The sequence below is a fragment of the Larimichthys crocea genome, chromosome XVI (assembly GCF_000972845.2).
Source record: "Larimichthys crocea isolate SSNF chromosome XVI, L_crocea_2.0, whole genome shotgun sequence".
In the NCBI taxonomy this organism is placed as follows: Eukaryota; Metazoa; Chordata; class Actinopteri; family Sciaenidae; genus Larimichthys; species Larimichthys crocea.
This window is the reverse complement of record NC_040026.1, coordinates 9,383,664-9,401,174: the sequence shown is the minus strand read 5'-3', so window position 1 is coordinate 9,401,174 and position 17,511 is coordinate 9,383,664. Positions and strand designations below refer to the sequence as shown.

Genomic DNA, 17,511 nt, shown 5'->3' with positions numbered 1-17,511 from the left:
GTTTGCATACAAAGATGTTGTGTCTGTATGCAACAGAACAAAGGGCAACCTGGAGTCTTGTTGGCCAGGTCAGGGTATCACAGGGTTACAGCGAGAGGAAGTGCAACTGGAAACATACCACATTTCCCCGATACAAGAACAGACAGGATGTCTACATAGTTCACTCCAGCAGACTGAAGGCTGGTTGGCATTTTGGCTGCTGTCCGGCTCTAAAGCAAGGTCCAGCAGAATAAATAAATCCAGGTGAAGGCTTGGTGGAGGGAGAGATGCTTGGTGACGCCTGGGTGCACGTTGAGATGGGCAGGCATGTATGCAGACAATTCTGAGACAGAGTCTGTTTTATTTCTATTTACCAGATTTATTTGTGCAAATACAGCAAATGTACACAATGACATCTTAGTTAGCCCCACTCTGTAATTATGGATACTGAGTGTAATTTACATAATAATATGGTGCCACATTCTAGTCAAGTCTTTTTTTTTTACACACTACATGGCAACTGTTACTTGGATGGCAATATCATAATAAATATGCAAATATCAATCTAAAAATACACAAAACAAGCAGTTTGAATAACAACTAGTTACAAGTAATATTTACTTTAAATTACATAGCTTACATAGTTTACACCTTATTCTTGTAACACCTGCTGCCTGCCTGCTGTTATTTCTGTGCTACATGTACGACCCTCCTCTTTTCTCGGTCAGATGTCGACCACGCAGCCCGGAGCATTGGTTCGTATAGCATCAGAGATGACTTTTGCTCCAGATTCGCCAATGCCATTCCCCTGCAAACTACAGAAACAGAAAAAAGGGTGTGTGAATGTAGTAGTTGCAGTGTAAAATGCACAGAGTCACAGACAATAAAGAGAGAAAAGAGAACTCACTTGATGTATGTCAGCTGATGGTTTCCCTTCAAGGCTGTTGCAATGAATATGGCTCCATCCATACCCAGAGAGTTCTCCTGCAGACTTATGGCGCAAACAACATCCAGTTATTTCAGTATGAAGCTTTTATTTTCAAATGCAAAATACTCGATTTCCCTGAACATTTGTTCTGAAGTCCAGTACATTTTTGTAGTGTTTTTCTTTTACTTTTAACATTTACTTTTATGTTTACCAATTGTCACTGTGAATGAAGAAAAGTGCTCAGTGCTATCAGCCTTGCAGAAGGCTGCTGTGTTGTGTTAAGTTTTTCTATACACAGTTTCTTAGAATACATTTGAATCGTGAGCCTTTAATCTTAATTTATATAAAATAGTAACAGTTGTCTGCTACGAATCCAAGACATTTATATAGACTAGATATAGAAAATTCTATTTTTCCCATAGCATGACAGATCCAAACTGCACAAATCCTGAAATTTTGATTCACATGGATTATGGAGCTCCAGTCAGGACTTACTTCAGTGACTTGAGACTTCTGTTGTTTTTCAGTGCGTTAGCCAGAGCCTTGGCTCCCTCCATGCCAACAGTATTCCCACGTAGACTGAAACAATAGAAAATGAGAGACACTCTATACCACTTCTTTTTAGTGGTATTTCAAGATAGCATGCAATCTTTGCAAAGGACTGGGAAATTGACAGCTTCACAGTGAGTTGGATTGTGCTTGTTGCCTAGTGGGGGAAAAAAAACTCCTCTTCTGGATTAGGCTCTGTTCTACTTGCCACTTCACAATGTGTTTTATTGCGTTGTTTTATTTTTGCAAATTGATTTGCAACACCACAATTGTCTACTAATATTGCCTGGAGATGTTAGTTACTATGGTATAAACCAAATCTCTGACAAAATTATGTCTGTCTCAAGTAGACAGAGTAATAGAAGAGAATGAAATTCAAAGGGAAACAGTGCTTCACATCAACCTAACAGTCCTGCTTGGTCTCATTCAAACCAAATGATGGCCAGTTATATACCTGGAATACAATCAGCTGTACCTGACAAAGCTGAAAGCAGCAGCTACCAGCTACTATGGAACAATACTGAGTTTACCATTTAAATAGCTTCAGTATTTATGGCTGAACAAAGGAACTGTTACAGTAGAGCTTGAACTCACTCTAATGTCTGCAGGGTTTGGTTGGTCAATAGAGCATTTGCCATTGCAATGGCGCCACTTGTGCCCGCTGAGACGCCCTGGAGACTAAAGCACACAAAACACAGAATGAGACTAGAATAACTCAAATAACATATTGACACATGTGTAGAAATGTTGTGCCAATCATAACCTTTATGTGAAAGCATGTACAGTATGTATAAAAAATGACTTCTCTCAAAATAGTATTTATCAACAATTTTGACGCCAACCATAATGTGCGCAGAGACGAGTTGGTCTTCAGGGCTTCAGCAAGAAAAATCACACCTTCATTTCCAATAGCATTCTCTTGTAGACTGCAGCAGAAGTTGGAGACACAAACACGGAGACACGGTGACGATTAGAAATAACAATACAAGCCTGGGACTGAAATTTCTCATAATTGTTTAGCGGCTGACAAGACCATGATCAGTCAATAAAATCCGGTAGCCTGTCATTTCCTCTGAGAAATGTCAGCCCAGACTTCCTTGACAGAATACAGTATCAAAATGTTGGAGGCATCAATTTAATTACAGAGAAAAGTGTGTGGAAAAAGTGGTAAGTGAAATGGCAGACGCCTGAAATACTGGGCTTACTCCAAGAGCTGCATTGTGGAATTGGAAAGGAGTGCTTGGGCCAGGGCTTTGGTGGCAGAGGACTTGATGAAATTCCACTGGAGACTGCAAAAAGAAAGAGCAAGAGGCACATATGGTCAACTATGCAGCAAATACTACTGTACATATGTGACTTTTTATGTCACAAGCATGAAAAATAAACATTAGTGCTAAATGTTATGTCCTATGATTGTTCTGTGATTGTCTGGTTTAGATTATGTGTTAGCAAAGAGTTGCATGAGTTGCAGCAATTAGCATTAATTCTATTTTATTTTTATTTTTTTAGTCTTATTTGTGTTCACCTGACAAAAAGAAGTCCAACATAGGTCTGGTTTTGGTTTCCACTAATTCCTGAAAAAGCATTTGGTTCTTTAACTTCCAAATGCTCCACTATTTCCACTACCTAAATATTAACTTTGTCAGTGGAGTTTTAGAGATGTTTCACTGAAAACAGCTGCCTGACGGAGCTAAACCAATGCCGATGAGCAGTGTTTATCAGTGTTAAGAGTAGTATAACGAATACATTTTTAGTGGCAATTTTGGGGTTAAACCTCCGAATATAGTGCAAATGCATAAATTGTTGACACTGAAAAGAGTTGGTGGAGAAGCTCTTTTATTTTTGTACTATATCTGTAGCGCTCAGGAACATTTTCAAAGCGTACAAAGCCGCTGATGCCTTATTTATTCACAGGATCGTGTGCGTCGTTGTGTGTGAACTTGTATTTGCATTACAAGCCTCACTTACTGCAAAGAGGTGAGGCCTCGGTTCAACTTGATTGCGCCAGCAATAGCTTGAACCCCTTCATCATGCAGCAGGTTAGCTGTGAGACTGTGAGATACACACAGACACACACACACACATACATACAAATACATACACATATTTACACAATAGGTATATTACAAACAACCCAACAGAGTAAAAAGAGAAAGTGCAAGACATCCTTATCTACATAATGTCTATTACTGCTTTTTTAATAAGTCAGCTTTCAAATCGATGAAACTTTTGAAGTTTGATGGTTTAATTTGGTTTAATTGGTTAAAGTTGATTAAAGGAGAAATTATAATAAAAACAGGAGTCAATTAATGCCATGAATGTTAAGTTGTGAATTTCAACTGTGTTCAGGCAGTAATCTCAAAGGATTTGCAGTTTTCAATAGTCCTGAGTGACATGCAGTATAATAGTCTGGGGGAGTGACATTTTCTGAACAGTCGGATATTTCCATGCCTCTGTGGGGTATTACACTATGTATTGCTAGTAATGAGGTGACTCACTCCAGCTCTTGTAGAGAGTTGTTTTCATGGAGGGCGTGGGCCATGTTCTTCGCTCCTTCCACACCGATGGAGTTCTCCCTTAAACTAACCAGATGGAAAAATACAAAAATGACTTAATGACCTCCATGCCAAGGAAGTTATGTGTCTTTATAGCATGTCATATTTAACTAGTATTTATTTACATGCAGAATCCAGAGTAAAGCCCCAATATACCCAAAAATCTAATGGCACTTTTCCTAAAGAAACAGTATGATTATGAGTAAGGTGAAGAGATAATTTCATGTCTGTATAGTCAAAATAAAACTACAGCCAGCAGCTGCTTTGCTTAGTTTAGCATAAATACTAGAAGCAGGAGGAAGCAGCTTGCCTGCTGCTAACAACACCCAGGTTGTACCCCCAGCTTCATGCTGCTAGTTTTAGCTGTATAGGGAGTGCAAGATAAACCAGAAATTTGGGCGTTTGTTCCAGAGGCAAGAAACTATAACATAAAGATGGTCATGTTGTTTATTCAGTGTTTTATGTTAAACTTTAATAACACTCCAGTTTGTCTTAAAGAACATTGAAAGTAAACCCCAGGAAGACGTTAGATTTTTTTTCTATAAAAAACAATGACAGAAATACTGAATGGGAGGTGGCAGTGAGTTAAAGAAGCTAGTGGAACAAAGGCTGGCATGGATCTGAATTCAAAGCTCTCTATATTTAAACTCAACTAACTGTCAAACTATTATTTACTTACTTAATTGGCTGTAATCATAATCTAAATAAGTCTGCTTAGGTCGACTCAGGTCAAGAAAGATGCCAGTAGTCTTATCAGATAGATAGATATGTGCAGAATGACATAAGTTGTGGGTTGTTATGGGAAAGCTACCAGAAACATAGAAAGTCTGATACTCACTTCAAGGACACAAGGCCACGGTTCAACCTTAGTGCTTTGGTTAAGGCTGTCATCCCTTTGTTGCTAATTGAGTTACTCTGAAGTCTGCCAAAAGAAAGGTAAGAAACACAACTGTAGTGAAATACTTGCAAGTCAAACTGCATCATTGCTTAACAGTCTGTGAACCAAAGCATAATGACTAAAATAATACAATTTATTAGCAGTAGGAGTTTTAAATAGAAGGTGCCATATATCGAGGAGGCTGCAATGCACTCCTGTGAAGACGGTAAGTACTGACTGTAGCGAGAGCAGAGTGTGGTTAACTGTCAAAGCCTCCGCCAGAGCGATTGTTCCTTTGTCCCCGAGCTGGTTACTACAAAGACTGCAGGCAAGAACAAAAATAGACTGGACACATTAGTTAGAAGCAAAATGATTCATCCTGATGATCAGTATATGACCAAAATGAAGGAAATTGCATAATAGCATGATTATTGGAAATTATTTATGCTACATATTGTAGGAACCTATTGTAGGAACAAATAAGTTAGTCTATTAGTGAGTTTAGATAAATCTTAGCAAAATGTAAAGAACATGGAAAAAGAAAAATAGTGTGATCCACTGGGCTAAATGTAAAATGTGCAGTGTTATGTCGTCAAGGTCAGTATATTAAATTCATTTTAAGATTACATCAGTTTTGTGAGAGTCCGGTTTGTCTTGAGCGCATCTGCAATCCTTTTGGCTCCTCCTGCTCCAATTGTGTTCTTCTGTACACTGAATGCATTAAAGAAAAATGTACAGATCACTCATCGCATCATAAGAAGGAGCACACACATATACCATGCACTGGACATGCAATAAACAGTAAAAATAAAATGCAGACAAAACTCACTTCAGGGACACCAGTTTGCGGTTGCACTGCAGAATTTCTGCGATGGCCTGAGCACCTTCCTCCTCAATAGCATTGTTCTGGAAGCTGGTGTGGGAAATTGAGCAACTCAAGTGTGACACTGGCATTTTGTAGGATCACTGTGTGCTTTAACCAAGATCGATTATACTTACTTTACTGACACCAGGACTTGGTTCATTTTCAGGGCCTCTGCCAGGAACTTTGCACCTTTAGAGCCGATTTTGTTGTTCCGAAGACTAAATTAGAAATAGGTTATTAGATCTTATATGAGAGAAAACTGTTATCAAAAGAAATGCTGAAGAAGCACAATAGTTTCCTCTTATTAGCTCAACAGGTTATGGGGGCATTCACTTAATTCACTTATAATCAGTCAAAGGCACAAAGTTCTCACTTGAGAGATGTTAGCATCCAGTTCACTAAGAGGGCTCGACTCAGGGCTTTTACATAACACCACTCCACTCCAATAATAATAAGTTTCTATAAGAGCTGCAAGTAAGTGCAATTTTGGAACTTGTACTCCTGTAAAAGGTACACAAACTATAAGCTATAAGCTGCAGATATGGCTTGTGTAGCGTGTAACTGGTTGTTTACAATAGAGGTTAATAATCAATAATCAATATATTACACATTTTACTTCATCTCTCATTTGTCATTTAATTCCAAATAAAAGCATTTGAAAGTACGAGTCTGAAAGTTTATTTAGCCAGAGCACCCCACTTAAGTTTCATGCTGAAGAAGCACATTAGTTTCCTCTTATAAGCTCAACGGGTTATGGGTTGAGAGCCACCAAATTCTCACTTGAGAGATGTTAGCGTCCGGTTCACTAAGAGGGCTCGACTCAGGGCTTTGGCACCTTTGTTGCTGATGGCATTGTCTGCCAAACTGAGAGGGGGGGAAATAAAACAGGTTACAATCCTGCAAAATATTAATGATATTCAAGTTCACCATCACACCACCAATCATACAACCATGTAATAATCACTCAGTGTCGCTCACCCTTGTAATCAACAAGACCGACAATAGCTCATAATTAAAAAGTTTCGCCATTTATGTGAGCAATCAGGCAACTTCATTTAATACAATGGTTCAGGACTAGTAGACTGTAAAATGTTCTTTAGTTGATGCTTCACTTCGATAAGGATTTGAAAAGTTAACTAGTGTGTAGGATTTAGTGGCATCTAGCAATGTAGCTTTGGATCACACCTTTCCACACTACAGTGGCTGCATGGGATAAACTTGAAACGCCCTATCTTGGTTTTCCTGTTCAGGGTTACTGTAAAAACAAGACGACTGACAGTGTCTGTAGATATAAAATGCTAATTCTAACTTAACAAAAACATAATGTTTTATATTTTCAGGTGATTATACAATAACGAAAACAATCCATTTCTGTCATATTCTGTATATAAAGCCATTTAAATCTTACTCACTACACCTTTAAGTGTAATCTCACCTCATCTTTTGGATATGGCAGTCTTTGGCGCTCAGAAGGCTTCCCAGCAATTCCATGACATCATCTTTGAAGTGATTATTCTCTAACCTGTGGAATAGATAAGATATACTTGTCACACTTTCAATCTTTCTCCTGAGTTTCAGTTTATTAGGAGACAGTGCTTTGGGTAGCTGACCTGAGATGGCTGCAGTACAGCAACTGTGGAAGCAAACATTTCACAGTTGTGTAGGTCAGAGAGCCTGTTAGGTTTGTCCGTTCACTGCAATCTGGAGACACATGCAGCAGGTAGCCCAGCACAACACAATGAGCCCGTGTTAACTTCCCTGCTAGGTTACCAAGCTGTAAATCTTCTTCCACGCTCCTCAGTAGCTCTGTGTGTTGCAGCTCCTGCAAACAGTAAGCCAGGTTGACCGCACGCAGGGACACAACAGCACCCCCGCTGACCAAGAGGCTTTGTAAAAACCCTGCTGCCCAAGCCTTCTGATTGCCATCTTCTTTCCCGAGAGCAAGAAGCCCAGCGAGAGGTTTCAGTACCACTGAGGACAGCAGGCCTGTCAGGAAGCGCACAAACACATCCAAGTGACCATCTTCAGCCTGTTGAGAATGCTGAAAGGCACTTCTAAAGTGGTTCTGGAAACCGATCTTGGGCCAAGACATGGTGCTCTCTGAGAATAGGTCAAAGATGGCCCGCTTGGAGGATACATGGTAGAAAGTAGCTGCAAGGAACTCCTGGAGAGTCAAATGAGTGAACCGGTATGTTGTGTATATGCTCGACTCCTCCCGAACAAGAACTCCAGAACCAAGGCTGCACTGAGTTAACAGCAGATCTATCCCATAGGCCCTGAGGTCCTGCTCACTGAAGGTGTACTTGTGTTTGAGGAGCCCATAAAACGCCAGTCGTCCAAGATTCCCCAGCAGTTTGCGGTTGTTCCCATGGAGCTGCTCCATTTTTACAGGCTCCCTGCCTCTTGGTTCACCTACTTCTGCTTTCATGGAGCAAAAGTGAGCGTACAGCTCAGTACAAGTCCTTGGAAGGCTCTCTGGTGTTTCACTCTGCATGATGTACATCAGGGTATCTGCTACTATCCAGCAAATGCATGGTATGTAGCACATCACCATGAAGATATTATTGGACTCCAAGTGAGCCCATATTTTGCTGGCAAAATCCCTCTCAGAGAAGTGATGGTTGAGGAAGAGCTGGATGTCCTTTGGACTGAATCCTGGGATCTCAGTCACCCTGTCAACCAGTCCTCCAGGGATGAGTGAGGCCACTCTTGGTCTGGAGGTCACCCACACCGCTACGTCAGGGAGCAGATTCCCCCGGATGATGTTAGTAATTAGGTCATCGATGGACACTTCTTTTTTTGGGTCGTTGCAAGGAGCTGCATCTGAGAAATTTAACGTGCAGCGGAATTCGTCCAAACCATCAAGTATGAGCAGCGTGCGGCAGGAACTGTTCAGGACGAGATCGGGGTCTTTTAAATGAGGAAAGGCCATTTTGACCAGCCTCTCAGCAGAAATTTTCTCCAGTGAGTTCAGCTCGCAAAAAGTGAAAGGCAAGACAAAGCTCACGTCTGTACAGATGGCCCCTTGGCTCCACTGTCTGATGAAGTGCCGGACCCAGGTTGTTTTGCCAATGCCAGCCACCCCAACTGTGAGGGAAACCCTGGGAGGTAAACTGACCCGGGTCAAGGGCTCAAAGAGTTTGGCCAGCCCCAACTGTCTGAGATGATTTCTTTTCCTTCCTCGAGTCACTCCAACCTGCATTAAGTCATGTTCCTTTTGCTGGAGGTCTGAAAGTCCATCAACCAGAAGTAAGGTCCTTGAAGAGATGTTCAGTTTGGGGCAGCTGACTGAATCTCTATCTCTGTACTGTTCATATCTCCGTAACAGCACCTCTTGGTGCTCTTTTACCATGGACTCTGCAGAAAAAGAAACTGGGTCAGATTATTGTCAGTAGATTTCTTTTATTATTATAGATAGCACTTCCGAGTGTTTTCCAATGTGTTACATTCATACACTGAGCACAGAACTGAATAGGCCTCTGACATACTGCTAAGAGGTTTCAGGACTCAAACACTGATTCTAGCTGTTACTGGATAATCTGCTCTACCAACACTAAGAACCGATCACATTTTTTCAAGGCCCTTACCGTGGTTTATGATGAGCTGGGCCACCTGAGAATCTGAACTCTCTATAAAGGCCTGGACAACATCAGACCCTTGAGAGTCCTTGCTGGTGAGGGTAGTTGTGAGCATGTTAACCTGGTCCTGCAGCTGGCCTGCTTCCTTAATCTTTTTTTCCTCAGTTGAACTCAGCACATCCATTTTTCTCAGGTGGGTTAACATCTCCTCCAGGAAGGAGGTCGTAATGAAACGTTGCAGCTGGTCTTGATGCTTTTGGATCCAACCAATATCTAAAACCAAAATGAAAAAAAGAAAAGAAAAAAGGAACAGTTGGAGTTCAGTTATTAAGGAACAGATGCCTGCCATACTCATTATGTGCACAAATGCAATTATCCAGTTTATATATGTAACCTTTTCTTTGCGGTTTCTGTCTTCGGTTGAGTAATCATATTGCACAACCTGTAATTCTCAATAACAAGCTGTTCTTCTCTTTCGTTTCTCTTTTCCTTCTCTGAAATTTACCGTGAATTTTATACTGTATCTACTGTATGGTCAGGTTCATCTTCTTTGTTAGCTGGCTTCTGTAAAATCAGTCTATATGTTGATCACCTCTCTTATAACACACACAACATCCTACAGAATCTGTGGTGTTTTTTTGTTGCAGTTTTACTTTTAGCATTTGGTACTTTTTTATTTTTATGAATGACTGTCTATGCTTTCAGTGTGTTTGTAAAATAAACTCTATCGTTTTTCTTTAATCCAGAGTCAAAACGCACATTTCTGCATTCTTAACATTATATGTGGGGAACCTTTAGTCCAACTCTGAGGCCCACTAATCACATTGCTTTCACATATGATTGGAGCATGGAAATAATAATTACAGATTTGCCTCAGGTTTTACAATCTCTACAGCATATGACACCATCCATCCTTAGACCCTCGATTTGTATAAGGAAGAAAATGATCAAAACAACCCTTTACGAGGAGAAAGAAATGTAAGAAACCTCAGGAAGAGCATCAATCAGGTGACTTTCCCAGGTCACAGGATGCTTCCAATGCTCATACTCTCCTCAAAAGAGCACACAGACACTAATCTATGCAAACATTCATTAATACACACACTCACATAATCTAGAATCTATGCAGTATATATCAAATATCACCCTTAATCTTCTGTGTTTTGTGAATAATGACTTTTGTTGCATATAATGAATTGCAATTGCAAAAATCCACATTGGGGTGCATTAAAAGCAAAAAAAATTACATACTGTAGAACAGTAAATATATAATATATAATTATTTATATTAACCTAACCAGGAGAGTTCAGGATAGAAGGATCGTCAATGCCAGCTTGCTTTAAGCCTTCTGCAGCAATTATTATAATCACCAATTATCAACAGTGTTAAAAAAACATACGGTGACAGCATCACCCAAAAAAGAAAGCACACACCTCTTCTTCACTTAACAGCACAATTTTGGTCATCACAATTTCAGAACATGCTGATTTTAATATGCCGTGTCAATAACCCATGCAGAAATGTCCACCTGACATTCAAAAATGATCACACAAGGTTTTTCAGAAAAGTGAGGAGAGAATATAAAACAATTCTCCACGCTACCTACCTTATAATACATTTAAAATAAATAGAGATTATTGAATTTAAAGCTATACAGACCTGAAAAATGATCGGTTAGGAACACTGGTTGTATCTAAGGTGACATCACTAGCACTAAAATCTCCTTGGGATATTCAGCAAAGGAAGACTCTCCATCCTCTGAATAAAAGCATCCTCGCAGAGGAGTAAACTGGCAAATGTCCAGGTAGGTGTTTCCAAAAGTACCGTAAGCCATAATTCATTCTTGAGAAAGACGTAAATAATTTCCAACATCTGTAAACTTCCTGAGAACTATCAGGGTTTCCCCCAGTTGAGCGGACGTGGTTAGTGGTATGTCAGAGTTCACAATTAACAACTGAGCGACACTCACAAACAATAACTTCATTCAATAAATGTTTCACTTCAATCAGAATAAATGCATGCTGTGAGTAATATCTGAGCAGCCATTTTTACCATAAAACTTATTTTTAAGTGTATACAACTCATTACCACAGAGGACGATGATTCATTTTGAAATATAAATAAAAATAAAAATACTATTAATAAAATAAATACAGAATCTAAATTCAACTTGTCTGCAAGCAGACATTGTCTTCATCTGAAAATATATCCTAACCATATATTAACCGTCTTAGAAAAAGTTTTATTTTTATAATTTTAACAACCCCTGCTGTTTTTGTCTTTTGTCACCTGACTGAGTGAACTGATCTTATTTTCCCACAAGTCCTCTGCAGTAGTGGCTTCAGACAGTTTTCACTCTCTTCAAATTGCCTACAAATCCCCACCAGACATACTGTCACGAAATATCACCACAGAACAAAAAGTTCACCGTCTGATGATAGAAGAAAAGTAAATGTCTTCAGCTGAAAATAAAACCACTGATCTCTTTTTTAAACCTTTGTCTGGTTGTGATAACTCTTGCCTCCGCCCAACACAACATTCAGAAGTCCTCGATAATCAACCATGAAGAATCGGTTTTCCTTTCATCTAATTTCACTCATCACAGCTCCTGTTGCTTTATTGATGTGGATCTAATCTCACACTGTGGCTTAATATTTCTGATAAGAACAGCAGGATGAAGATTCATCTTCAGTATAACAGAACCAGAGATCATGTTTTGGCTCTGCTGTAAATTGAATTAAAGTGTTAAAGACTTTTTTTTTCTTACTTGATGTAAATTCCCTTTATTACCTTCCTTAACTGATATATTTCTGACGTCTACTGATCCTCATCTTACTGTCAGGACCAAACATCACGGTCTTCCATTCACCCTCTAGAGTTAGAACTGGTTGCTGCTATAGTTCTCTGTCTCTCTTTACTTTTACAGCTTCTGACATTAACCACTCCGAAACCAACAATGCATAAAAGACGATGAGTCTGTCAAAGAAAGTCTTACCCTCTGATTCTGCTTGTGAAGAGACGGAGCAGGACGTAGACTGAAGATCCACGTAGCAGTCGTCCTGCCACATAATGCGTTTGCTTCGGTCCAGGATAGAATCATAGTGTGCCTTCTTCTCCATGAGAAGGATCAAAACTTTCTGCCCTCAGACGTTCCTGTTTGTGTCTACACAAAACAAAACAGCATTATTTACACAATGTGCAACTAGGCATGAGAGGCTCTGATGAAATATCTTCTTCCAGTATTTAATTAATGCTCTAAATGTGAATGTACTATATTGTACATTACATCATGCACCATTGATTTAGAATACATTTTGAAAAGCATATGAAATATTCTGCACAGACTCTACAATCAGCTTGAAAGCTTGCACTAATGCTGTTCACATGTATTTTAAATTTCTGTGAGTCAGGTTTGATAAACAGATGGCTCTCAGCAAAGGCACTAAAAACCTACATTCATTTACTATGCGTGACAGATTCTGTGCCAAAGTGACAGGAAGACATTTTAAGTCTTCCAGATACGTAGCATCAAGCAAGTGAGACATTTTTACAAAACATAATATTAATCAATTCAAATTAGTAATCGACTAAATTCATATTTATTACATATCCCACCCACATGTATTAACTCACTGTATAATTACACTTCCGTCACTGCTGCAAATGCTGTATATTTCTTACTGTATTCATTTCACCCGATTTATACTGTACACTTCATATTCTATATATCTTAATGTAATTAAATCATATATACAGTATATCCTGTATATCCACTGTTTTTATACATCTCTGTTATTCTTCAATGTTTTTTGCACTTCTGCTGTGATGCCAAATCACATTTTGTTGTCTCAGTCATGTGCCATGACAAAATCAATCTAATCTCATCTAAAAAAAAGTGTTTTACACAAGAAACTGAGACAACAGAAAAGGAGATTAGAGAAGTGTACCTCAGTTCAGCCTGAAAACTGCACTATTGATGCCAGCAGTAGGAATTAACATGAATTACCTCAGGCCAACCAGTTTTTGAGGAGAGAATTAAAACCTGGTTTTGGCTCATTTTAGTTTTCTTTTCTTTTGTTTTAAATATTAATCAGGTTCATAAAGCAAAAAGAGACATTCATTCTACTATTTTTTGGTAGCGGTAACAACTTGTGAACATTCACACATCATCGGTTTTATAGTTGATGTGTTAAACTAGTCAGCAAGCAGCTACTCTTTCTTTTTTTTTTTTTTACACCTTCAGCACCTTTGGTGAAACGTGGTTTTTGGTCTCTACCGATTCGATTTGGGTTCATCACTATGGGCAACCCCGTCACATTGTGACACTGTCATTTGGCACACAAGTGGTTTTGTATCATCTCACAGATGTCACCGCAGTCTGGCCTTTCATCATGCTTACTGTAAGGCACCAGAGGCTTCATAGAATTGATGTGTGACCGAAATGCCCTAAAAGCTTTTCAGTGGTTGCCCAGTGAGATTTAAACTTTATTTTAAGGACACAGTAAAATGAAAATGACATTTATTAAAAAAACAAAACAACAAAAGCCCTCTTTTTCATCTGTCATTTAGCAAACAAACAAAAAACAAAAAAGTGAAATAATCATGGTAAAGTGCAACTAGGACATCAGTTAGTTAGTGCAGAAATAAGTACCGTGACAGTACTAGATGAATAGATTTGGCATGTCCAGTTTTGGTAGTGCTAGCAGAGGAGGTACTCTGAAGAGCTGGGTCTTCAGGATTTTTTTTAAATGGGAGAGAGGGAATACTAACACTTTTTGTTTGTTTTTGTTACATTTTTAATGAGAGGAAGTAAAAGATTTTCATCTGTGCACACAAAAGGTTCATTTCTTACAAATTGTGCGCACAAATTTGTTGAAATCAACATAAGTGAGCACTTCTCCTTTGCCAAGGTGATCCACTTGTCATGTGCGACAAAGACGCTGATTAAACAGCAGTGACACAGGTGTACCTTGGACTGCTCACGACAAAAGTTTAAAATCTAAAATTGAAAATGTGTTTCAATTTTGTTTCATATTGAAAAGATTTCTTTTGAAAACAAAACAAAACAAAATAACACTGAGGCTATTGTGCCTACTTCACTTCCCTAAATGAAGAAACTGCAGAAGACTACACCCTTCAAAATACTTTGCTTACTTACTTATTAACTTATTATTTTTAATATTATTATTACTATAACATATTTAGTTCTATTAAGATTGCATACGATTTTTACCAATTTCACTCACTTTACTCCCATACTTGTCATTATTTAATACGTTTTCACTTCCTATTACTGTCTTGTTGCTATTATTTTTAATTAAATAAATTGTAGAAGCTGACAGAAATACTTTGATTGTATGATTATGTGACAATTAAACTGAATTGAATTGAAAAAAGTGAACTAAATATCTAGTGGGTGGTTATCAGAGAAACATCGTTGTAGGAGACATCCCTCGCTCATCCATTATGTAACTCGCTCACATATTCATTTTTTTTTGTCACATTACATACGTATAAGTCCTGCACACCAGCAAATGTGTTGTCTGTGACTTTGGCTTATTATGCTTTTGTCCAGGTTGATGTTTGTGGGGGAGTTATACTGGAAATTACACGATGTGCCAAACTGTAGGTTGTCACAGCTGTAATGGGAGACGAAAGATGTTGTAAAACAGCAGAACCTTCTCACGCTCAGTTCTGAGAAAAGCTCTAATTAGGTCAAAGAACTGCAAACATGCAGGGGTGTGCAAGGCCTTGAAGGTGCTTTTTGTTATTTTGTTGTCAAATTATTACAGCGCTTTAATTGAAACATTATTGATCTCCAACACAATTCACACTTTCTATGTGAGAAAGTCTGTTATAGGTCACTGTGACTCTTCTTCTTTTTAGCTTTTAACAAACAAACAGCATGTGCGTTTGTTTGTTGACTTGATTCTACTACTGCAACTTTTTGTCTTTTGCAAAGCACAATATATTGCATCTCTTTGTATGAAATGTGGTATATAACTTAAGCTTTTACATATTGTGAATGCAGTTAACGTACAGCAAGCACTTGTTTGAATTATGTTTGAAGTTTGACTGAAGAACGGGAAATGGCAAATGCCTTCCTGTGTGGTTTGCTGCTCATCACGTCAACTTCTCTCAAAGGAAGCGGATTCAAAAACCCAGACTTCAGGCTGATACAGCTTGTCAGCTTCCGCTGTTATGTTTTCATGACAATCTTGATAGCCACAACCACTTAATAACATACTAATGATATTGAAGAAACACGTTGGCGAGAGTGTGAAACGGTTGCAACTGACAAATGCTGAGTAACTATAGAAACAGAAGTCAGTTTAGTCTGACCATTATCATTAGCAACAGGCAAAAACACAGGTTGCAGTATGATTTGCATGATGCAATACTCAAAGCGCAAAGGAAAGAGACAAAAAGATTGCAACAGTTGCACGTTAAATCAAACATTAATAATTAGGTGCCAGTATATGTTAGAAACCTAGATTTAATTTCCATTGGTCTGGAGCAGATACATACTCAGTGCCATGATGGATGGTTAAAGTCTATGGATGAAGCCAGTTTTAGAAACCCTCTGTAGCTGTGAAGGTTAAACATGATAGTGTGTAGTATATAAAGCTCAGGTAACTCACCATGGGCTTGCTGGAGGCTGTCTGTAGGTGTCAAAGGATGTAAAATGCTGCCCACACAGATGTTTTATGAGGTAACACCACTATTCTCACAAGAGCAGGTGTAAGGTAATTTCCAGGTGTGAGTTGGAGAAATCTCTGAGGAGTGAACTCTCTAGTCGATGACCAGCGAGCAAATTAAACAAGTCACAAACACGCAGCAGCTTCACCGTGAGTTGCTGCTGGAGATGCTGCTTCATGCTGCGGCGCCTTCCTGTCTCTCTAATCTGCCTTCCTGTTCTGTGGTTAGCAGGTTGAACAGTGAAAAGAGAGAGAGAGAGAGAGAGAGAGAGAGAGAGAGAAATCTGCTGTGCACTTGCAAAGTGACATTATCCAAAGGCCTGAAAGTTTAACTATGCCTCAAACTCTTCTGTTTGCTATGCAACTGTGCAGTGCAGAACCACAAATGAGAGCTGCAAAGAGAGAAATGACATGGTTACTTGTGTCGTTAAAGTTACGCACAAGAGTGTCATGTTGTTACAAGAAAACTGAAAAGGATGTATAGTAAAGGACGAATGACTAATGGTTGTCAGGAAGCCATAAGAACATATCTCACAAATATTATATATAATGTATAGGTACTGCACAGTGCAAATCACATATACACTGCTCAAAAAAAAATTTAAAGGAACACTTTGAAAACACATCAGATCTCAACAGGCAAAGAAATCACGCTGGATATCTGTCCTGATATGGACTGGGTAATGTGTTAAGAACGAAAGGATGCCACATCATTAATGGAAATGAAAACTATCAACATACAGAGGGCTGAATTCAAAGACATCCCCAAAATCAAAGCGAAAAAATGATGTGGCAGGCTAGTCCATTTTGCCAAAATGTCTTTGTAGCAACTCATAATGGTACTATGGTACATAATGGTTCTATGGTCTCCACGTGCTTGTATGCATGCCTGATAATGTCGGGGCATGCTCCTCATGAGACGACGGATGGTGTCCTGGGGGATCTCATCCCAGGTCTGGATCAGGGCATCACTGAGCTCCTGGGCATTCTGAGGTGCAACCTGGCGGCATCGGATGGACCAAAACATAATGTCCAAGAGGTGTTCTATTGGATTTAGGTCAGTCGAGCATAGGGGTCAGTCAATGGTATCAATTCCTTCATTCTCTAGGAACTGCCTGCATATTCTCGCCATATGAGGCTGGGTATTGCACCAGGAGAAATCCAGGACCCACTGCACCAGTGTAGGGTCTGACAATGGGTCCAAGGATTTCATTCTGATACCTAATAGCAGTCAGGGTGCCGTTGTCTAACCTGCAGAGGTCTGTGTGTCCTTCCAGGGAAATGCCTCCCCAGACCATCACTGACCCACCAGCAAACCGGTCATGCTGAATGATGTTGCAGGCAGCAAAACATTCTCCACGGCGTCTCCAGAGCCATTCACGTCTATCACATGTGCTCAGGTTGAACCAGCTCTCATCTGTGAAATCACAGGACACCAGTGGCAGACCTGCCAATTGTGGTGTTCTGTGGCAAATGCCACT

The 17,511-nt window shown here is 39.3% G+C and overlaps 1 protein-coding gene across 1 annotated transcript; it reads right to left on the bottom strand.

Moving 5' to 3' along the window:
• Positions 1-337: 337 nt before the first annotated feature.
• On the bottom strand, positions 338-16,231 carry nlrc3 (NLR family, CARD domain containing 3). The gene is made up of 19 exons (XM_010731757.3): positions 15,974-16,231; positions 12,328-12,495; positions 9,341-9,604; positions 7,364-9,110; positions 7,189-7,275; positions 6,534-6,617; positions 5,888-5,971; positions 5,718-5,801; positions 5,516-5,599; positions 5,127-5,210; positions 4,850-4,933; positions 3,955-4,038; positions 3,425-3,508; positions 2,662-2,745; positions 2,299-2,382; positions 2,051-2,134; positions 1,403-1,486; positions 887-970; positions 338-794 (listed from the first exon to the last, which is right to left on the bottom strand). Exons 2-19 carry the CDS (start codon positions 12,449-12,451, stop codon positions 704-706), a joined length of 3,405 nt encoding a protein of 1,134 aa, XP_010730059.1. The 5' UTR covers positions 12,452-12,495; positions 15,974-16,231; the 3' UTR covers positions 338-703.
• Between the last annotated feature and the right edge of the window lie 1,280 nt (positions 16,232-17,511).